The sequence below is a fragment of the Chelon labrosus genome (assembly GCF_963514085.1).
Source record: "Chelon labrosus genome assembly, chromosome: 17".
Taxonomy (NCBI): Eukaryota; Metazoa; Chordata; class Actinopteri; order Mugiliformes; family Mugilidae; genus Chelon; species Chelon labrosus.
In genome coordinates, this window is record NC_140350.1 from 812,787 (window position 1) to 835,843 (window position 23,057).

The 23,057-nt window shown below is 40.5% G+C and overlaps 2 protein-coding genes across 6 annotated transcripts in view; one reads left to right on the plus strand and one right to left on the minus strand.

Moving 5' to 3' along the window:
• Positions 1 to 5,381, plus strand: part of trpc6a (transient receptor potential cation channel, subfamily C, member 6a) — a 40,145-nt gene extending 34,764 nt beyond the window's left edge. Inside the window, exons 12-15 of one of the 4 annotated variants that reach the window (XM_084565054.1) lie at positions 760 to 843; positions 4,216 to 4,269; positions 4,381 to 4,456; positions 4,604 to 5,381. In XM_084565054.1, the coding sequence (XP_084421180.1) occupies positions 760 to 843; positions 4,216 to 4,269; positions 4,381 to 4,456; positions 4,604 to 4,731 (342 nt within the window). In that variant the 3' untranslated portion in view covers positions 4,732 to 5,381. Of the gene's footprint in view, positions 1 to 759; positions 1,482 to 4,215; positions 4,270 to 4,380; positions 4,457 to 4,603 lie in introns of those variants that run through there. The other 3 variants (XR_014699555.1, XM_084565055.1, XM_084565053.1) reach the window with 3 other exon arrangements.
• A 339-nt stretch (positions 5,382 to 5,720) lies between these two features.
• LOC311502290 (rho GTPase-activating protein 42-like) overlaps positions 5,721 to 23,057 on the minus strand; it is a 61,546-nt gene continuing 44,209 nt past the window's right edge. For both annotated transcript variants that reach the window (XM_084564454.1, XM_084564453.1), the window contains exons 8-24: positions 22,928 to 23,057; positions 22,688 to 22,788; positions 22,379 to 22,488; positions 22,186 to 22,264; positions 22,073 to 22,112; positions 21,905 to 21,967; positions 21,740 to 21,814; positions 21,383 to 21,467; positions 21,239 to 21,297; positions 20,988 to 21,093; positions 17,809 to 17,968; positions 17,579 to 17,729; positions 16,236 to 16,928; positions 15,960 to 16,113; positions 15,573 to 15,644; positions 15,381 to 15,460; positions 5,721 to 10,781 (exon numbers count right to left, since the gene is read on the minus strand). In XM_084564454.1, the coding sequence (XP_084420580.1) occupies positions 10,693 to 10,781; positions 15,381 to 15,460; positions 15,573 to 15,644; positions 15,960 to 16,113; positions 16,236 to 16,928; positions 17,579 to 17,729; positions 17,809 to 17,968; positions 20,988 to 21,093; positions 21,239 to 21,297; positions 21,383 to 21,467; positions 21,740 to 21,814; positions 21,905 to 21,967; positions 22,073 to 22,112; positions 22,186 to 22,264; positions 22,379 to 22,488; positions 22,688 to 22,788; positions 22,928 to 23,057 (2,247 nt within the window). In that variant the 3' untranslated portion in view covers positions 5,721 to 10,692. The remainder of the gene's footprint in view (positions 10,782 to 15,380; positions 15,461 to 15,572; positions 15,645 to 15,959; positions 16,114 to 16,235; positions 16,929 to 17,578; positions 17,730 to 17,808; positions 17,969 to 20,987; positions 21,094 to 21,238; positions 21,298 to 21,382; positions 21,468 to 21,739; positions 21,815 to 21,904; positions 21,968 to 22,072; positions 22,113 to 22,185; positions 22,265 to 22,378; positions 22,489 to 22,687; positions 22,789 to 22,927) is intronic.

Genomic DNA, 23,057 nt, shown 5'->3' on the forward strand with positions numbered 1-23,057 from the left:
GACTTAACACTAGCCAAAGCAGTCTCTGTCTGTCAAATATATGAGATGACAGAAGAGCACAATAAGACACTAGCTTCATGATAGAGATAAAGTGGACAATCACTCAGTAAACTATGGCAAACAGAGCATTGCTAACTGCAACAACTGTGGAGAGACAAATGCACAGCTGTTCATCAACAGTGCAACGCTTGTAAAAAATGGAATCACTTCCTAAGATGTTGTAGATCTGTACAACAGGGCCACAATAAGCTACAATCCAGGAGAGCTGTTCATCAGATTGAACCTGACCAAGCTGATAATGCTGATCATACATTCTACATTGATGGCCTAACATTGCAAAAGACTGTTGATTCAACAGATGTACATGTAATTGAAGAAGATGAAGCTTTTGTTACTGTACATGTAAATGGAAGTCCAGTTGAGCTGAAAGTTGATACTGGTGCTGAGTGTAATGTCCTGTCAATTCAGAAATTTGAACAGATAAAGAGAAATGAACAATTTGAAGTAAATATGTAACCCACAAACCTTGTTGCATATGGGTGCAGCAAAATTTAAACTGTTGGTCTTGTTCAGCTACAGTGTCACCTAGAAGGACAAATACACACATTGCCGTTCTTGATTGTCCATGAGGATGTTTTGCCACTGCTTGGTCTACGTGCATGCAGAGAGATGGGTGGATCAATAAAGTTTATTTAAGTCTAAGTCTCATTCAGAAAAGATGTTCATCAGTTAAGTCCTACTGATGATGATCTGTCGCAGCAAATTCAGTCTGAATACAGCGACCTCTTCTCAGATGAGCCTGGGAAACCACCTGTGACTTACTCCATGACACCTGATCCACAGGTGAGACATGTTGTTTGTCCTGCACATCACATTCCTGTGGCTATGAAAGACAGAGTCAAAGCTGAATTGAACAGAATGCAGGAATTAGGTGTCATCACCCCAGTTTCTGAGCCAACTGACTGGGTGTCATCAATGGTTGCTACAAACAAAAAGGACAAGCAAGAAATCAGAATATGCATAAATCCAAGAGACCTTAACACTGCTCTAAAAAGACCACATCACCCCATGCGCACTGTAGAGGAAGTGGCTGCACACATGTCAAATGCAGCTGTATTTTCAGTTTTAGATGCACCAGTTTTGGTCGTTACAGATTTCTGCGAATGCCCTACGGACTCAACTCAACGATTTTTGCTGGGTATCCCTGTGCAATTGTAGTTGATGAAATACTCATTGGCGGTAAGACAGTGGAAGAGCATGATGCTAATTTGAGAAGAGTGCTCAACCGTGCCAGAGAGGTGAACTTGAGACTCAATCCTCTCAAGTGCAGGTTCCGGCTGAACCAGGTCAGCTGTGTTGGTCATGTTTTCTCCAGTGAAGGCCTCAAGGCAGACCACAAAAGTGATCAGTGAAATGCCAGCACCAACAAATGTTCCAGCTTTACAAAGATTTCTTGGGATGGTTAACTACCTTGGAAAGTTTATTCCCAACTTTAGTGAGTTTACGGCTACAACAACTAACACACAAGGCCACAGCATGGACGTGGCATGACCAGCAGCAAAATGCTTTTGAACAGCTAAAAACACATGTGTCTAGTCCACCAGTTCTGTCATACTACAATGTAAACCTCACATGCGATGCTTCATAGTATGGACTTAGTGCTGCATGTCTGCAGGGAGGAAAACCTGTAGCCTATGCTTCACGCACATTAACTGACACTGAAACCAGATATGCAAAGACTGAGAAGGAGCTGCTAGCAGGAGTTTTTGCATGCTCAAAACTGTTGTGTGAAGGGTCACGGGGTCTGCTGGAGCCTATCCCAGCTGTCATCTGGCGAGAGGTGGGGTACACCCTGGACAGGTCACTATGCTTCAAATTCAGTGACTATATCTATGGCAAGCCAGTGACCATAGAAACAGACCATCAACCCCTGGTCACCATACTAAAGAAGCCTATACATGCAGCTCCAGCAAGACTGCAAAGGATGATGCTCAGACTGCAAAAGTATGACCTCACACTTATATACAAAAGCGGCAAATTTATGTATGTGGCAGACACACTGTCTCGAGCTCCCAGAAGCTCAACTGCTCAGGAAGCTGAAGAGGAGGACAGCTGTGATGTGATGAATGTCAACTACATCTCTTCTTACCAGCTGTCGGAGTTGAAAGGACACACAGCAGACGACACAACTCTGCAGACTCTTAGCTCCATCATCAGACATGGATGGCCTAGCTGACCATCCAGCCTTCCTCATGCTATCCATCCCTATTATTCTTTCAGAGATGAACTGAAAATGGTGTTATCATGAAAGGCCATAAGGCTGTCATTCCAAAGTGTTTACAAAAAGTCTACACTAGCATTGTACACAGAGGACATCCTGGAGCAGAAACAACTAAACATAGAGCAAGGGGGTCTGTTTTCCGCTGCTCACAATGACAGATGACATTGACAAAGAAATATAGTCATGCTCAGTATGTAACCAGAGCCAGATCTTCCCTGGTCCACTGTAGCAACAGACATCTTTGAGTGGCACAATCAGCTGTACCTAGTTTTGGTAGACTCATATTCAGGCTGGTATGAGATTGATCTACTCCATGATGCTACATCAGCAATAGCCATCACCAAACTCAAAAGACATTTCTCAGTTCGTGGGGCACCACACACACTCATATCTGACAATGGTAGACAATTCACAAGTCAGCACTTTAAGAACTTAGCTCCACATTGGGATTTCACTCATGTCACGAGCAGCCCAGAGTATCCTCAATCTAATGATTTAGCTGAGAGGACTGTTCGTAGTGCAAAACAGCTCATGGAAAAGTCTCATAGAGATGGAAGTGATGTCTTTCTCAATCTGTTAAATCTCAGAAATGTACCACGTGACTCAAAACCTGGGTCCCCTGCGCAAAGACTGATGTCAAGGCAAACATGCACCACTTTGCCAGTCTCAAGAAAGTTGCTTGAACCAGAGGTGTACAAGCCACTGGAGGTAAAGGCTCAGCTTCTTAAAAAAAGACTGACGCAGAAGTTGTGCTATGACAGATCAAGCCGACCATTTCAACTTTTGATGGAAGAACACGTTATCAAAATGCAGACCCCTCTAGGCTACAATCGAACAGACATGGTAAAGGAGATCTGTAAGGAGCCCAAATCCTATTGCATTCACTCAGAAGGAAAGCTGTACAGGAGAAATAGGTGCCACATTCTGCCCGTTGTCAAGCCTGCTCCACCACAGCACCACCCAGATGACAATGAATGTCAAGATAGTGGACGTGAACTTAACAATCAGCACACTCCGACAAAAGTGTCACACAACACTGAACGGTCACATATGAAAACTCCTAAAGCTGTGATATCTGCTAACACAACTGGAGGTCTGTACATAACACGCTATGGCTATGGTAAGCCAAATCCTAAGTAGAAAGATTGAGTCAGTCAGCTCAAAATTTTGAAGGTTATGTAATTTAAGATAATTCTCTGATTTGCTGAGAGCTGACACTGAGGTCTTTGGGTTTTGTTTCAGGTATATAAATGACCTAATTTTGTGTTAAAGTATAATTATATCATATTGTTCATTAAGGGCAAATTGTCTTCTTTACATTTGATAATCTTCACTGTCTGACTTTTGAACAGTTGTCTAATATATGTTATTTGAGGGTTTGTTCAATATATGTTATTCAGTCAGTATTGATAGTTGACAACATGGTCTTGTTATGGCATGAGCAAGAGCTAAGAAAGGGCGATGTAGATCAGTCACTGTGTTATTCATATATCTGCAGCCACCGTACTGAAGAACACAGGTTACCGGGTGGAAGGACCAGGTTGTTATGGTGCTGAATGCCGACTAGTTGTCTTAGAGCTTCCTTGTCATGTTGGTTAATAAACCAGGTTACCACTACTAAAACTGCGTCATTCCTGAAAGCACGAAACACATATTAAAAGATAAACAGGAGCTTTTGAGAAAATATGAGGCCCCTTCATCCTCTTTTCGGGAAATGTAAAGTTGGGGAGGGAGGAAATAGGATGAATGGTTGAAGAATTGTAACATATGATGTAGCCCAATATAGTAATTTGTTATTTTTATAATTCTTATTTTGATTCAATGTCTTTTGTATGTTTCTGCTTGGAAAAACACTCAGAGAAATCAGTCGTTTCATGATCTGTGAGAAATGTCACAAATCTGTTCAGTTAATTGAGATAATTTCAATCTTCCAGATTGGGGTGAGCAAAAATAATTCAGGATATTCTACTAGTCCAACCAGATATCAGGTGAGTGTGTGTGATAATAATATAACCTACAGTACATTATGCCTTATATGGTATTGTTAATTATTCATTTTTAAAGAATTTGATTACCTTCTTTTTCTTTACTGGTTGCAGAAGATCATGAAGCGATTGATAAAACGTTACATCATTAAAGCCCAAGCTGACAGGGAGAGTGACGAGATCACTGAAGGTAAAATCAAAATGACAGTGGAACTGAATTTGCTGTTTCAATTGTTCTGTCTAATCTGAAATAATAAATTTCTGTTTTATTTTTCAAACTTTGAGGTTTTCCATTTAGACTTTTCTTTCACTTGTTTCTGTTTTGTTTTTTATCCAGGTGAGCTGAAAGAGATCAAACAGGACATCTCCAGTTTGCGTTATGAGCTGCTGGAGGAAAAATCACAGAACATGGACACATTTGATGGACTTTTGAGGAGGCTGGGAGACATCGGTTCACCTTCATAGTAGCACTGCCTGTCACCTACACGTGTAAATAAGACTATACATCTCAAAGAGCTTAAAGTGTCTCTTCTCCATCACTGAATGCAAATACACTTATACACTTTGATAAATCAAGGATGTATGTACGTGAATATGAAATCAAAATATTGTTCTGTTCCTTGATTTAAGTTAGTATGAAAGTTAATGTGCTGTATATTGTTTGGGACAGTTAATATTACATGCCAAAGTTCTCCAAAGGGACATTTGGTTGCATTTGGGCCTTTGTTTGCATTGTGGGAAATGGAAAGCATATGATGTGATTGAGCTGAGTGAGGCATGGATATGTGCATGGTAGAATTTTCTCCAGTATCTTATGCCTTTCCTATGTCTCGGAAAGCAATGGCTATAAGTTTTTTGGTTGTTTCTAATTAATATGTACAAAGTGAGATAGCAGCTAACAGCACTTTACTAGCAATGATGCTGCTTTATGATAGCTGGATACTAATTGATGTCTCGTCATATTGGCTGAAGCATTATTTTGTTGAGTTGTGACTGATGTTGGTGTTTGTTTGGAGTATTGTGATTGTGCAGTGAGTCGCTAAACTGGCTAATAAATGATTATTTTGTTTATTACAGTTTCACTCTTTTCATGCAAATATTCACCTGTCAAGCATGTAGATTGTTAATAAAGTAGCAAGGAGCTTGCTTTCCTGGCTTGTGATAAACGAGTTTGTCTGACTGCTTGGCTGTTAGCATACCAGGTGTATAAAACACATGAAAACAGCACAAATGTAGCTGAAAATTGCTCGTTTTTGTGTCACTTCATGATGTGGATAATGCTCATATAATCTGGATCATTTCCAATATAGAGCTAATACTTTTAAGGGTCACTGATCCCTTACACACAAACAAACAAATGAACACACATCTATGCATGGGTTTAGTTATGACAAAATTAAATTTTAATTTAAGTTTTATTTCTCATGCAATTGAAGGGGAACTACTGTTTTTTACAACCTGGACCTTATTTCTGGCATATAATACGATCGTTTACTCACCCATATAACTTTGGTGTCATTTTTAGTCCTTCGGAAGATATTTAGCTCCAGCACAGCGCTGCATATATCCATATACAGTTGAAACCAGATGTTTACATACACTGTGTTAAAAGACACATAAAAAATTTTTTCCTCACTGTCTGAAGTTAAATCAGACTAAACCTCTCCTGTTTTAGGTCAGTTAGGATTACTAAAATTATTTCTATTTGCTAAATGCCACAATAATGACAGAGAGAATTATTACCTTCTTCAAAGTCAGAAGTTTACATACACAAAGATTACTATGTCTTTAAACAATGAAGGAAACCCCTGATGATGATGTCATGGCTTTGGAAGCTTCTGATAGGTTAACAGACAACATTTGAGTTAATTGGAGGAACACCTGTGGATGTATTTTAAGGCTACACCTCAAACACACTGCTATCTTGTTTGACATCATGGGAAAATCAAGAGATATCAGCCAAGATATCAGGAAGAGAATTGTGGAGCTCCACAAGTCTGGTTCATCATTGGGTACAACTTCCAGATGCTTGAAGGTGCCACGTTCATCTGTTCAAACAATTATACGCAAGTATAGACACCATGGGAATGTCCAGCCATCATACCGCTCAGGAAGGAGACGGGTTCTATGTCCCAGAGATGAACGTGCTTTGGTCCGAAACGTGCAAATCAACCCCAAAACAAAAGTTGAAGACCTTGTCAAGATGATGGCTGAAGCTGGGAAGAGAGTGTCATTCTCCACAGTGAAACGAGTCCTGACATGGGCTGTCGCTGAAAGGCCACTCAGTGAGGAAGAAGCCATTACTCCAAAAGTAACATAAAAAAGCCAGATTACAGTTTGTAAATACACACAGGGACAAAGACCTTAATTTTTGGAGACATGTCCTGTGATCTGATGAAACTAAAGTGGAACTGTTTGGCCATAATGACCATCGTTACATTTGGAGGAAAAAGGCTGAAGCTTGTAAGCCTAAGAACACCATACCAACTGTGAAGTATGGGGGGGGTAGCATCATGTTGTGGGGCTGTTTTGCCGCAGGAGGAACTGGTGCACTTCATAAAATAGACGGCATCATGAGGAAAGAACATTATGTGGAAATATTGAAGCAACATCTCAAGCCAGGAAGTTAAAGCTTGGGCGCAAATGGGTCTTCCAAATGTACAATGAACCTAAGCATTCTGCCAAAGTAGTTACAAAGTGGCTTAAGGACAACAAAATCAATGTTTTGGAGTCACAAAGCCCTGATCGCATAGAAAATTTGTGGGCAGATCTGAAAAGGTGTGTGCAAGCGAGGTGGCCTACAACCTTGACTGACTCAGTTACACAAGTTCTGTCAGAATTCCAGCAGACTATTGCGAGAAGCTTGTGGAAGGATACCCAAAACGTTTGACCCAAGTCATACAGTTTAAAGGCAATGCTACCAAATACTGGAAATGTGTGTAAACTTCTGACTTTGAAGAAAGTAATAAAAAAAATTCTCTAACAAATTCTCTCTCATTATTGTGCCATTTAGCAAATAGAAATAATTTTAGTATCCTAATTGACCTAAAACAGGAGAGGTTTAGTCTGATTTAACTTCAGACAGTGAGGAAAAAGGTTTATGTGTCTTTTAACACAGTGTATGTAAACATCTGGTTTCAACTGTAGTGGGAGTGATCGGGGCACCGTGAAGTTTGTTCATTTCACCAATATTTTGTTATGATATGCTAGTGCTATTCAGCGTTGAGTCCTGAGTTACATGTTATCATCACTTACTAAGCTCTGACCTGGATGATGTCATCTCTAATTTGCTACTGCTAGTTTTTTGCAACATGGCTGAATATTTTTGAGGTTGTGGACGACGACTTTGTTTATGATGGACGTCCTTACCGTTTTGAGCCAGAGTATACGGATGAGGAGCTCATTGAAAGGAGGCAGAGAGAGGAACAGCTGACCCAAGAAAACAAACCGCTGCACGTCCGCACATGGATAACAGGTTAGGATAACTCTGGACTCAACGGGGAATAGGACTAGCGTATCATAACAAAATATTGATTTATATTTATTTAGAGGCTGCGTTTTGGTGCCCTGATCACTCCCACTATATGGATATACGCGGCACTCCACTGGAGCTAAATATCTTCTGAAGGACTAAAAATGACACCAAAGTTATATGGGTGAGTAAACGATTGCATTATATGCCAGAAATAAGTTCCATCTTGTAAAAAACGGTAGTTCCCCTTTAAAGGTGCAAAAAACCCTGTAACTTGCCAACACACACAGCTTGTCCTCTTACTTGAAATATTCGGTATTACAGAAAGCATTTACATTGTTTTTCACATTGCCTGTATGTTTTTTCTTGGGAAAATTAATATTTACGCAGTTATATAAAACCTTAATTTAATCTGTACATACAAACTTTTTTGAAATGGTTGTCTTTTGTTTAGACTGTAGAAAAACTGATAGAGACAGCAGGAGGAAGGTGTAAAGACAGGATTCAGTCTTAGACCACCACTTGAGCAGTAGCTCAAGGCAAGAGTATACTAAATTTCAGGACATACAGTTATAAAATTGACCACATAACTTACTAAAATGTCCATTGTTGTTCCATGTACCTTCACACATAATGTCTACATAAACACAAAGAGGAATTGGTAATGTTGATTAGCTGAACTCAAATATTTACATTTACTGTATTATAAACTGGTTAATAATACATTATGATGATTATATACAGTACACATATCATTCATATCCCGCCATAGTAGTCAGTGTTAACAGTTACGTGATAAAAACACTGCTCAAAAAATTTAAAGGAACACATTTTATTCATTAGCATCAAGTCCGTAAAATGTCTGGGATATTGGTCAGTTAAGTAGCAGAGGGTGTTGTTAATCAGGTGCACTAGAAGGATAACAATTCGCCTTTGGCTAAGCCACACCCTAGAATGTAGATTGACCAATCACAGCGCAGTCAAGAGAGCTCCCACAGGGGTCCGACACTTTTTCACAGCGCTCCATTGACTTTAACGCAGGCGTCTCATATTTTCGGTCTCGGCAGGCTATACTGTCGTAGTTTATCAAAAATGTGTTTAAACGTTGTGCCTGGGGCATTTGTAACACAGATACGCGTTTCCCAGAAAGGTTGGAAGGGGGTGTCCGTTTTTTCCCCTTCCCAAAACCGAAGTCAAATCCTGAAGTGTCGTCTTTGGATTAAACTGTGTGGACGTCCTCACAGTCAGCTCAACCCCTCAAAACCCCCAATGATGTGTGCGCAAAACCCTGTGGAGCTAACCAAAACATCACCGTTACAGCTTAAGTATTCTTATGAATGTATGTACGGTGTCCTTGAGTGCCAAGAAAGGCACCTTTAAATAAAATCCATTATTATTATTAAGTTGCATAGTTGTGGATACGCTAGCACACGCTGAAGAAATACGTTATACGTGCGTAACGTTAGTAGATTTGCTTCGTAATAACGATTATAGAAGTGAATAGAGACGTACCCAGCTTTGCATGAACAGTGTTGCTCCTTGATATTGTCAGTCCCAGCCTCCGTCTCGATTAATAGGATATGCGGTGGTTCATTTTTTGACTGTGACCGGTATGCTTTTGCCTCTATTTGGATGCCTTGTTGTTCGTTGCGTTTCACTTGTATGTCCTGAATATAGCCTTCGAACGCATGTTGCAGCCCCTTTTGCCTACTTCTATCGGACACTTTATTTGCTGCTTTATAAAAGTTTGACAAAAGTTCAGCAGGAAGAGCTGTCACAGCATAAGCCATGTTGATACCAGAGCCTTATAGATAACCAGAAAACCAAAGCCCAGAAGAGAATGTCGGACGTAGCAACAGTAACTAAGGGGGGCGGGGCTTAGCCAAAGGCGAATTAGACGATCCCCAAAACAGGAATGGTTTTATCCGTGGAAGCCACTGACATTTTTTACCTCCTCGTCTTTTCTAACCAAACAATCAGAAACAGACTTCATGAGGGTGGTCCGAGGACCCAACTTCCTCTAGTAGGTCCATTGTCAAACCCTATGCTGGTGCAGTGGATCCTGGGTTCCTCCTGGTGCACGATAATGCCCATCCTCATGTGGCAAGCAGCAGTTCTTGGAGGATCAAGGAACTGATACCACTGACTGGCCCCCACGCTCGCTTGACCTAAATCTAATAGGTCTTGGTCTATCCGAAGCTGCCAGGTTGCACACCTCATACTGTCCATGAGCTCAGTGCTGCCCTGGTCCAGAGGAGATACCCCAGGACACTATCCGTTGTCTCCTTAGGAGCATGTCCCGATGTTGTCAGGCATGCATACAAACACTTAGGGGCCACACAAACTACTAAGTACTATTTTGAGTTGTTGCAATGACATTTCAGCAAAATGGACCAGCCTGACGTATCAGTTTTTCACTTTTCGGGGGGTCTTTGAATTCAGCTCTCTGTAGGTTGATAATTTTCATTATTCATTTTCAGCAACTGCTTGTCCTCTGGAGGGTCGTGGGGGTCTAGTGCCTATCCCAGCTGTCATTGGACAAGAGGCAGGGTACACCCTGGACAGGTTGCCAGTTTATCGTAGAGCTAACACAGACAACCATTCACACTCACATGCACACCTACGGCCAATTTAGAATCACCAATTAACCTAACCAGCATGTCTTTGGATGGCGGGAGGAAGCCGGAGTACCTGGAGAGAACCCACGTAGACACAGAGAGAACATACAAACTCCATACAGAAAGGCCCCAAATGGAATCGAATCCAGACATAACCCAGTCCCTATCAGTATACATATCCAGCGTGATTTTTTTATCTGATGTGTTTTCAAAGTGTTCCTTTACTTTTTATGAGCACTGTATATTATATATACGATCAGCTGAGTTTTATCTTAATCAGTAAAAACTACGACAGATCTTCATGTTTTACAGAGTCATGGTGATGATCAGGGGGCGTCACATATATGTGATGTAGTTTTCAGGTATGAGTCCTGTTTTGCCATTGTACGTTGCCTGAAGCCAACCTGGTTCCACAGATGGGTACACTGCAAAGACAAACAACTCAGGTCAAGATAAAGTGCTCAAACCAATCAAATGTCATTTTATTAAATGATTTTAGACAGACACCAAAACTCACAATTCATATACCAATTTATAAAAAAAAAACCTCTAGCATATTTTTCATCATTAATAGAAGAAGAACAATCCCCGATTTATTTTCAGCACTGTAGTCAGGTGGACAAAGAGTCGTAACTCTGTTGAGCCATCTAGTCCTTTAGCCCTCAGTAGTAATGACTTTGCTTATACTATTTTATTTTATTAGATTTTATTTACTTCATTTTATTTTATTCAATCTTTCTTTTATCTGTTGTCCTTAAGAGTGTGTTTTATGTGCAACTCAGCTACTGTGACCAAGCAATTTCCCTTGTGGATGAATAAAGTTTATCTAAGTCTAAGTCTAAGTCTTGCTTCACTAACGCAAGGCCCTTGTTTTTTCAACATACCACTAGCCCCATTCGTACTGTGCTATTGACTTTGGACCGTTTTGATTTACGTCACTACACTCTATGAACCTTCGCTAATTTGCACCAATATACACCATTTTACACCAATATGTTTCAGCGCTTACATCAGCTATTTTCATTTGCTCTTGGTATCATGGTTTAGTAGTGTTAGAGAATATCTGTACTGAATGCAACACTGTCAAACCAAATCTCTCTTGACTCAGTCATTATTTGCTTCAAAGACTCATCTCAGTTCTCCCGAAGAGCCGAGACAATCAAACCAGTGACAGGGTTTCTGAATGAAGCAGTGAAATGGTTCATATATCATAAAAACACGTGATTTGTCCGAACCAAAACTACAGTATACACGCACTTCTGACTCAGAGTCTGAGTGAGAGTTATAAAAATAGGACTGTATAAGCAAATTTATGTTTGATTGCTCTAGACTATTGTATGGTTTCAAGTGGATAAAATAATAATTAAAGCTGCGAGCAGCATTGAACTGGCCCTTGCACCCCGCGGCAGTCGGGGACGGCAACTGCGGGGTTATTGCAGGTCTTAGGGGATACATGAGTAACAATGCACCGTGGCACGATGCATAGTCTGTGCAGTTGAATATTTTTCAGAGCACATCATCTGTGACAGCTGTAAGTCTTACTTGTAAGTGTCGCAAGCTAAGCAAGGACAATGGGTGAACTGGGAGAGTGTAGAGAAAAGGAAGTTGAAGAGGAGAGAGCTGTAGAGCACGCAGGCTAGCAGGATTCAATTTATAATAGGGGCTACTTATGATGTGCTGCCGTCTCCCCAGAACCTAAACCAGTGGTTAGGTGAGGATGCTACCAGCCCACTGTGTTCTTGTGTACACTTAGTCATATTCTGACAAGTTGTAGGGTTAGTCTTTCCCAAGGGTGATACACAAATGTTTAGCAGCTGCAATTGAGGAAAAACGATTAAAAATAAATTCCATAGCTGCTAACAAAAAGAACAGACACATCATGTTTTTAAGTAAAGGAGAAAAGGGTAGACCATTGAGAGTCAGGCATAACCCAGGGCAGCTGTGTGTAGGAGGAGCCTGAGAGATGAGGGTTGATTTAAACAAGCAGCTAATTATCCCAACCCAAATAGTCAGCACCCAGCTACGGCCTGATCTTCTATTGTTCTATTGTTCTTCTCTGAGCCAGAGAAGGTAGTCTATTTCACTGAACTTATTGTCCCGTGGGAAGATAGAGTTGAGGAGGCTAATGAGCGCAAGAGAGCTAAATATGTAGAGATGGCAGCAGAAGCAGAGCAGTAAGGTTGGAGGGCTCGTGTGTGACCAGTGGAGGTGGGTTGCTGTGGACTTGTGGCAAAATCCACCATTGCTCTCATAAACGAGCTGGGCATATGTGGAAAAAGCCAGAGGGTTGCAATAAGCAACATGTCCCTGGCAGCAGAGCCAGAAAGCAAATGGCTGAGGGTAAGGAGGAGTCATGCTTGCTGGGGAGCTCGCTAAAGGTAGGGTTGGCTGGGTAATTTTAGTATTTGGATTGTGGTTCAGTCTGCCTGAATGGGGTGAATCACAAGGACACAATGGTTTGTTAGATTAATTTTGTGTTTGGGTGTTTAGGTCGTGGTTCAGTTTGCATCAACGGGGGAAATCACAAGACCTTAGCAGGTCAATACAGGTTGCTGCATAAAAAGGACTAGGTTATTTTCTGGGTTGATGAAAGTCACTGAATGATGGGAAAAACTTGTTAAGCCTGTTAAGCCTGTTAAGCCTTCTTGAGGTGTCGCGGGCCTAACTTAACGAAACATCAGTGAAGGGAGGTGCCCACTTGAAAACCCAAATGACATGCGGCATACTGCATACTGCAGGGCTGCTCGATTATGGCAAAAATCATAATCACGATTATTTTGATTGATATTGTAATCGCGATTATTAAAGACGATTATTGATTGATTTGAGAACAAGCATTTATTGAACTTTTAACTCTGGTATTTCTTTTAACACTATAAGTTTGAACTGAAAAACAAGAAAAATACAAATAAATAAGAGAAAAATATATTAATAAAATGAATTAAATAATATGTAAAAATAAAAAATAAACACTATCCCAGACTTGAAGGCTGACATTGGTTATTTCTTTATGCCTGCAGGAGCACGCGGTTGGATTTTTTCTTGCACTTATGGTACGGGTGCAAAACAAGACAAAATAAAAAAAATAATAACTTTATTCGGTGGATTCTGATTCAAACATTAAAAATCCGTTTTTCTTTATAGTTTACCATGGTTACTAATTTGATTCGTATTCACAATATTAAAAAATATTATTTTTTTTGTTCCTTCATTGTCGTGTGTGGACTTTAAATGGTTAAATAAATTGGTTGTGTTCCCTTGAGGTGCAGACAAGGTCGCGTGAGATATCTTGCACAATATCGTCATTTGTTCCGAGTCAGACTCCTCGAAACCGAAGTGTTTCCACACCACAGAATTCGCTTTACCTTTCTTCCCGACCAAAGGCTGCCTTTCTGCCATCTTCTGTCATCCTTTTCTACATGTTTTTTTCATGTTTTTTCTTTCCCAAACACTCACTCGCACGTGGCTGAAAGCGAAATTTTTCAGCCTGGGGCGGGGCGGAGCGGAGTGCACAGGTCAAGATGGAAGGGTTTGCTGCATTTACCACACAAGACACGGCGTGCGGCAGAATGATTGTTTTATTACAATCATCTTGTTTTCATGAGCAAGGGAAACCAAAATCGAAATCGAAATTCAATTAATCGCCCAGCCCTAGCATACTGCATACTGCAGTTGACTAGGCCAGGTATCTGGTGTCTTCGTGTTGGTTGGTAGCTGGTCATCTGGCTGCTACCCTGCTGGTTGGTTTTCAGCTGGACTGGGCTTCTAAATGTGTTTTGCCTGGGATCATGGCGTAACATCTTATCCTGTATATTAATTAATCTATTACTACTCATGGAATTGTGTGCTACTACTGTACAGCATGTTAACAATTGTGTGTCCCTCTCTCCATCTCCCCTCCCCTCTCCTCCTTTTTTCTTGCCACTGGTTTTGTAAAGCGTATTCAGACAATTTATTAGGGATCCATGCAAACGAAGTTGCAGGATCCCTATTGATTTTCTTTCGATTTTTATTTTTCTTCGCCTTCGCCTTAATTTTCTGCGTACCTACAAATGTCTGCCCAGGACAAACTGCATGGGCAAAAGGCATCAAACCAAGTAACTTGGTAGAAGTCCTGGCATTCCACTTTGTCAAGGTGTCAATACATATGCCTACAGCTAGGTGGCGCTATAATAAGCCAATTTACATTTTGCCTCATATCTCAAGAAAGGTATGCCCTAGAAACAAAATTCTTTCTCCCTCTGATTCCTTGTATAATCCTGGTTTTAATGGACTAGGCCACGCAAATTTTCGGCTGCCATAATTTTTACAGTGTAGCACAATATAACTCCAAAGCTAATATTTTGTGAAGTATTACCCAAACTTAATCAAACTTCATATCATTGATAATAATATGATTCTGTATAAGCGCCCCAACTTTTGTGACTCTAGGTCTCTAGGGGGCGCTACAAAAGCAACATTTCAATATCTGCAATAGCTAACTTCATGAAATTTGGCATACACAATCTGTAACATATTGCATAGACGCCCATCAAGTCGCGTGACATTACATCTACAGGGGGCGCTACAGGTAACACGGAAACATTTTATATGACTTTAAGGCCTATAACTTTTGAAGTATTCACCCAGACCTTATGAAGCTTAGCAACCGTCATTATAGTATGCTTGCGTACAATCATGCCAAGTTTCGTGAAATTCGGGCTATAGGGGGCGCTACAACCACTACATGTTTATATCTCACAAACCACCACAGTAAACGCATACAAACCCACCAAATTTCGTTGCTTCTGACCCGCCTGACTCTCATTCAAAGAAGCAGAGCCCATACAGCAGCATTGCTTCCCTTGACTTGGAACATGTCATATTTCTTGACAATATTATCAGCACCGTCTGATTCATTAGCATATCGAGATCTGACAACAATGAGGGCACAAGTGAGGTCAAACTACTAGCAGATGTAAATGTAGCTATGGGGCCCTCAGAAAAATAAACATTTTTATAGAGGTTTATAAAGCTTTGCTTACCATTTGAGAACAGTGCCCCCTGTGGAAAGCTCAGTTCATGGCTGTGCTCTGCCTCACAGGAATAAAGAGCTTTTGCTTCCCTGAAAGAAAAAACAAAACAAAGAAAAATAGAGAAAAGAAAGAAAAGGTTTAGGAGGTAAGTTAAGGTTGGCTTTGTCTGATATGTCTCAGATAACCTCAAATTTATCTTACCTCCCAGAGGAGCATATGTCTAACGCTGAGGAGAATACTGAACTCCCACGCCGTGGAAGCCTTACCGATAATCTATAACATACAATCATAAAATTGTTATGTGCAATACATGACTTATACTTCCTGAGATAATTTCCAGTTTTGACTGAGAGTGACTCTATGAGTAGAGCGGCAATCACTCCTGGAATCAGAACAAAGATGCCTGAGAGTTCACAGGTGGAAATGTGGAGAAATTTGAAAATTTGATTGATCCCTTTGAGGTTGAGCCAACCACTAGGCCTACAGCTCACAAGGATAACTGTATTTTGTTGTTTTCTTCTAAGCTTTTTTCTCTGCTTCTTGATTAGAACACCGTAATGAGTAAATATGAAAACAGTTTTTACTCACAGTGATCCAGGCCTCTGATAACCGTTGCTGGATGTTGCTGCAGAGTGTTTTGGGGTCAGGTCAGAGCCATAGCGGATGTGTTTACACACACGCGTTGCCTCTTGAGGGTCGAGAGACACAAGACTCTGTAGTGATGCATGACAGCTTTTGTAATCTGCATTGGAGCACAATAAATCAGAAGCATCAACATCAATCAACATTATCAGGGAAGTGATATTTATTGAAATTGTATTTGATTGTATTGTGTGTTTGTATATACTTCTGACGGGTACACACCCTCTGAGATGTGTAGGGAGGTCAGAGAGGAAGATGTGGAAAGCTGGTAGGGAAACAATGAAGATGAAGAGGAAGAGGAGGAGGAGATAGTGCTGTAAGAAGTCCTTTGCTGCTGAAGAGAGATAGAGTCTGTCACTTTGGTTTCTGTGACAGTGCTACTGGATTCATTACTTTGATCCACAGAATGAGAACTCTTCAGAGAGAAGACAGATGCCACTCTCTGGACAGGTACACCCTCCCTGAGAGAGGAGGCATGCTCTACTGATAACTGCTGGATGGAAGCGCTGGGCGTGGAGTTTCTGGAACAAGATCTTGACTCTTTTGCAGATGACATGGAGACAGCTGAGTGTCTTTTCATAGACTTCTCCACTGCAGAGAGTGAGGACCTGGTACAGGACACAGAGGAAGTCTGCTGGGCCAGAGTGAGCTGACCAGAAGTTAGGGTAGAGGAAGGGATGTGGTACAGTGAGGGTGGAGGGTGTTTCTGATCTTTCCCATTTGACGAGTTGTGCAGCAGGGAGGAAAAGCACGCTGCAGGAGGACATGATTGTGATGTGGAAGGTGAGGCAGGCTCTGCAGCAGAAGAGGACGGAGGGGAGGTCTGAGACAGTCCAATCTTTTCAGAGGAATGGGAGGACAAGGATTCTCGGCTGCCCATTGGAGTTGTGTCTGGGCTGCTACTGAATGTGTCACCTGGAAGTAAACAAGTCATATAATAGAGAGACTGAATGACAATGACAAGGTTAGAACTGCTCAGGTGTTGTTATATTAGCCTCTCATTTGTTTGCATATGACTATTGAGCTTTTTCCCAAGTGGACATTTTAATACTTATAGTATCATCTTTTGTTTTAGCATTCCTAAGGATTGCAGTGCTGGTTGTTTGGTCTGTCCACCATTTTAGTCCAGACTGGAATATTGTAATCTTTTTGACCAAATAGCTGGAAAAAATAATTATATTCCTGTCAGCTTTAATGGTACTTTGAGATAAATATTAATTTGGTGCTACCCTAAGAAACCGCTATGTTGCATGTTTGCATAGTAAAGTAATCCTGTATAGCAGAGCTGCAGAATTTTGTTCAAAAAGCAGTTTAAGTAATGCACATTGCAAGTCTCCAAAATCAAATTATAAACAAATGATTTATTTATTCTGTGAGAAACCTTAAACAGATGAATAATGACATTATAAGATTACCAAAACTAACATTTGTTCTCTGTATACAGTTCATGTAATCTAGTGGTTCCCAATCTGGGTGCAGTCAATGTTTTTTTTTACTATTTTCTATCTTTCAGTTCAACTCCTTGAGAAAAGAGTAGAGATAATAGGAACTGCAGAAAAACTCACTGTCATTGTCCGCCAGACACAGAGCAGGAGGGTAGAGTAGGGCCTTTTTTTTTCCAGATGAGAGACAGATGACTTTGTTCCTTCGAGAAGTGGCCCGAGAGGAAGGGACCTGAGGCAACGGCACTGACAGGTCCGGGACCTTCCCAAAGATCTGACAGAAACATACAGTTCACATGTCTGTTAGTTGTGAGTACATATTTTTACGTGTGTGTGCGTGCTTGTAAGGTTACCTTGTCATGGTTTTCAATGATTATTTCCACCACAATGTTTTGAAATTTGATGTTCATCATGGCGGCCACCGTCTCTTCCTGTGACCTCATCAATGTGGGCCCGAAAATCATTGCCAGGTTGGACACAGTCATCATATTTTGGTCACTGTGAGAGGACACCCTGCAAGCACACACAATGAACATGATGTTCAATATTATAGGACAGACACAGAAAACCAAATGGGTGACAGTTTCAAAAGCACACAGAGTTCGAATATCACTCTTTCTTTTTTTTAGGAAATCAAGATGCTTTCACAATTGAAGGGTATTTTTAACTCATTGAGATACTAATTCACACTTTCCACCCTAGAGTGCAGGGCTTAAAGTAAAAAAAAATCCTGAGCCGAACTTTTTCAGGCGCAGTGGGTCCTACGCATACGCTAGGAAATTTGGCAAACAACTTTTGGTATTGTGCTTAACAGAGTACAAGATGACCTACAATCTAAAGTCTGATGAAACTACAACCCCTGGCAAAAATTATGGGATCACCAGTCTTGGTGAACCAGGATGTTCATTCAGTTGTTTAATTTTGCAGAAAAAAAGCAGATCACAGACATGACACAAAACTAAAGTCATTTCAAATGGCAACTTTCTGGCTTTAAGAAACACTAAAAGAAAAAAAATCAAGAAAAAAACTGTGGTAGTCAGTAACAGTTACTTTTTTAGACCAAGCAGAGGGAAAAAAATATGGAATCACTCAATTCTGAGGAAAAAATTATGGAATCACCCTGTAAAATTTCTTTCCCAAAACTAACACCTGCATCAGATTAGATCTGCTCGTTCGTCTGCAGTTAAAAAGGAGTGACCACACCTTGGAGAGCTGTTGTACCAAGTGGATTGACGTGAATCATGGCTCCAGATGTCAATTGAAACAAAGGAGAGGATTATCAAATTCCTTAAAGAGGGTAAATCATCACGCAGTGTTGCAAAAGATGTTAGTTGTTCAGTCAGCTGTGTCTAAAATCTGGACCAAGTACAAACAACATTGGAAGGTTGTTAAAGGCAAGCATAATGGTAGACCAAGGAAGACATCAAAGCGTCGAGACAGAAAACTTAAGGTAATATGCCTTGAAAACAGAAAATGCACAGCAAAACAAATGAGGAACAAATGGGAGGAAACTGGAGTCAACGTCTGTGTCCGAACTGTAAGAAATCGCCTAAAGGAAATGGGATTTACATACAGAAAAGCTAAACGAAAGCCATCATTAACACATAAACAGAAAAAAACAAGGTTACAATGGGATAAGGAAAAGCAATCGTGGACTGTGGATGACTGGATGAAAGTCTTATTCAGTGATAAATCGCGAATCTGCATTGGGCAAGGTGATGATGCTGGAACTTTTGTTTGGTGCCTTTCCAATGACATTTATGAAGACGACTGCCTGAAGAAAACATGCAAATTTCCACAGTCATTGATGATATGGGGCTGCATGTCAGGTAAAGGCACTGGGGAGATGGCTGTCATTACATCTTCAATAAATGCACAAGTTTACGTTGACATTTTGGACACTTTTCTTATCAAGGCTCCAACCTGCAAAGCTGATCTGGCAACAGCAATCAGAGAAAGTTGGAGCCAGATTGATGAAGAGTACTGTTGGTCACTCATTAAGTCCATGCCTCAGAGACTGCAAGCTGTTATAAAAGCCAGAGGTGGTGCAACAAAGTACTAGTGGTGTGTTGAAGTGTTCTTTTGTTTGTTTGCTTTTCATGATTCCATAATTTTTTTCTCAGAATTGAGTGATTCCATAATTTTTTCCCTCTGCTTGGTCTAAAAAAGTAACTGTTTACCACAATTTTTTTTCCTGATTTCTTTTAGTGTTTCTTAAAGCCAGAAACTGCGATGGACTGGCGACCTGTCCAGGGTGTACCCCTGCCTCTCGCCCGATGACAGCTGGGATAGGCTCCAGCAGACCCCCACGACCCTTAACAGGAATAACCGGGTATAGAAAATGAATGAATGAATGAATGAATAAAGCCAGAAAGTTGCCATTTGAAATGACTTTAGTTTTGTGTCATGTCTGTGATCTGCTTTTTTCCTGCAAAATTAAACAACTGCATGAACATCCTCTAAGACTGGTGATTCCATAATTTTTTGCCAGGGGTTGTAGTGGAACTGTTTGGCCATAATGACCATCACTACATTTGGAGGAAAAAGGGGGAAGCTTGTAAGCCTGAGAACACCATCCCAACTGTGAAGTATGGGGGGGAGGGGGTAGCATCATGTTGTGGGGCTGTTTTGCCGCAGGAGGAACTGGTGCACTTCATAAGATAGACGGCATCATGAGGAAAGAACATTATGTGGAAATATTGAAGCAACATCTCAAGACATTAGTCAGGAAGTTAATGGACAATGACCCTAAGCATACTGCCAAAGTAGTTACAAAGTGGCTTAAGGACAACAAAATGAATGTTTTGGAGTGGCCATCACAAAGCCCAGATCTCAATCCCATAGAAAATTTGTGGGCAGATCTGAAAAGGCGTGTGCGAGCGAGGTGGCCTACAACCATGACTCAGTTACACAAGTTCTGTCAGGAGGAATGGACCAGAATTCCAGCAAATTATTGCGAGAAGCTTATGGAAGGATATCCAAAACGTTTGACCCAAGTCATACAGTTTAAAGGCAATGCTACCAAATACTAAGGAAATGTATGTAAACTTCTGACTTTGAAGAAAGTAATAAAAAATTCTCTAAGAAATTCTCTCTCTCATTATTGTGGCATTTACAACATAGAAATAATTTTGGTAATCCTAACTGACCTAAAACAGGTGAGGTTTAGTCTGACATAACTTCAGACAGTGAGGAAAAAGGTTTATGTGTCTTTTAACACAGTGTATGTAAACATCTGGTTTCAACTGTAAGTGCTGATTCAGGCACTTGTCAACATACACATTATCACATTACACAACATTAGGCCACTTCTTCGTGGTACCTAATTAAGCAGTTACGCTCAGCGTTCATGCAGAGGTGGACCTTGCAGACCACATTTGACCTGAAAATGTTGATCTTGATCTTTGCAGATCGGCTGGGTGAAAACCACAAGCTTCTCAACCTCACTGAGAGGCACCGGGACACAACTGTGTGTGGAAGTTACAAAATATGGTTCCTCGCCCCATAAAGGATTAAAGGCACAAGTACATACTTGAGGAGGTGGTTGGTTAAGATGTCCAACATTGCTCTGTTTTTCTCTGGTAGCTTGTGTACAAAAGCATGAATTGCTCTCACTCTGTGCTTCTGGTCTTCATACTCTATGAAACAAGGAGTAAGGACAGAGGGATGGATGTGGTGTGCTTCTGTTTATATCATGTACAATGTACACTGAATCACAATTCAGCAAAAATTTTGTCTGCCACACTCTATTTGTGCATGTAAAATGAGGCAGTAGGAACTTACTTGCAGCTCTGATTAATTCTTTATGTAGCCTGTAGGTCAGTAATGGTTCTGCTAGACACCTGCATGCACATTGGAAAATATAAATGCATGATTACTGAGCAGTGTTATTTGAAAGAAGTTGTTCTGTAATATACTGAATGTTACCTGAAATAATTCTTAAGGCCACTGGTTATGGTCTTATTGTCCCAGGCATCTGCATCCAGCTGAAAGTCAGCGGGAGCTGTGGATGCTGCAGGAAAGTAGGTTATAAATTAATAATATTCAAGATTCAAGATTTAAAGAGTTTATTTTCACATGCACATTGTAGAAACATGTTTCCCTGTACAATGAAATTCTTCTTTTGCCATTTATCCAAATGCATAACAATGTAAAATCTTAATCTGTAACTTATTTGTGTAGATGGACTTTTAAATACAATTCCTATACATTGTGCAGGAATAAATCTTCCTCTTGCAGAAAAAAAAGCATCACTGACAATGACATTGCAAAGCTGTTTCTCACCAAACACACTCGTCATCAACCGCTGCACTTTAGAGTTCACTCCTCCTGTCCTATACAGTCCCAGGGTCCCAATGCCTACAGTTTTAACATACAAATCAACAATGAACACAATAAAAATATATAATAATAATGTTTCTCATATGAACATTTTAAGATTAGAAATACCTCTTGTTTCTATCAGCTCAATACACCTCTTGACAAAATTGAAGCCTGCTTCGTTTAGAAATGCTGTAAAACATTTTTACAAGCATTTTTACTTGACATTTCAGAGACACAGCAAGATATTAATAGATGTTAGTCAATACAATCTACTGAATGAAACTCAATACTTACTTTCCTCTTTTTTACTGAGCAGAGTCGGCAGCGTGTAAATCTAAGCAAAGAAAGAAAAAGTCATTTTCCCCACATTTACACCATTATATATTTAATGGTGGACATATTCATACAGGTTCTTTTCCATCCATTGCCTCCATCCACAGCCGTCTGTTGGCCTCGGAAAGCGCCTGCAGGGTGATGACACCATGTCTGCAGGTAAAGAGAGTGATGATATTAGCTGAGCTCAATCCAGAAGCCACATTGCAGTTTATTCAATAAATAGACATGAATGACAGATACCTAACTTTAATCTTTCCCTCTCACCTCTCCACCACCTCAATGTCGAAGCAGAAGCGCTTGTCAATTGAATCGGTCTTTCTCCGGACACACGAACGGAGCCTAAACATCTCTGGTGTACCGTTCATCATGCCATTCTGTAAACAGAGAAATGTGTTTGTAATACACACTTGACGTGTGATGAAGTTCAAAAGTATAAAAAACTAAATACTTTAAAGTGTTACTGATTGTTCTATTTTGTTTATCTGCGATATATACTAGTGATGAAATATATCTGATTTGTTGTGGATAAGCTACAAGGTGTAATAACTTAGGAGTACGCATCACCATTCTCACCAGTCTGCTGGCTGGTCTAGCCTCTGTGTTGGTCATCGTGAACATCTTGGAGCTCTTTTCGTATGTACAGTAGTATCTGGTCCACACGCTGCCCAGTGGACCTAAATAATACATACATACGTATCATATATGTGAACTTGTGTGTATTAAATCTGCTAGTATGTGTCTGATATTTATTTTTCTTCTCAGCATATGTGAGCAGTAAGACAGAGGAGAGCATATGATTTTAGTATATTTCACGTTTCTCTTGTATATACAGATATCCCTCCATCGTAAAGCAACTGGGAGCTTTGAAGTGTTCTTCTGCAGACTGGATTCTCTTCATCAACCTCTCCACCTCAGCACGTGTACTTTCAAAGTTGTTGCGAGC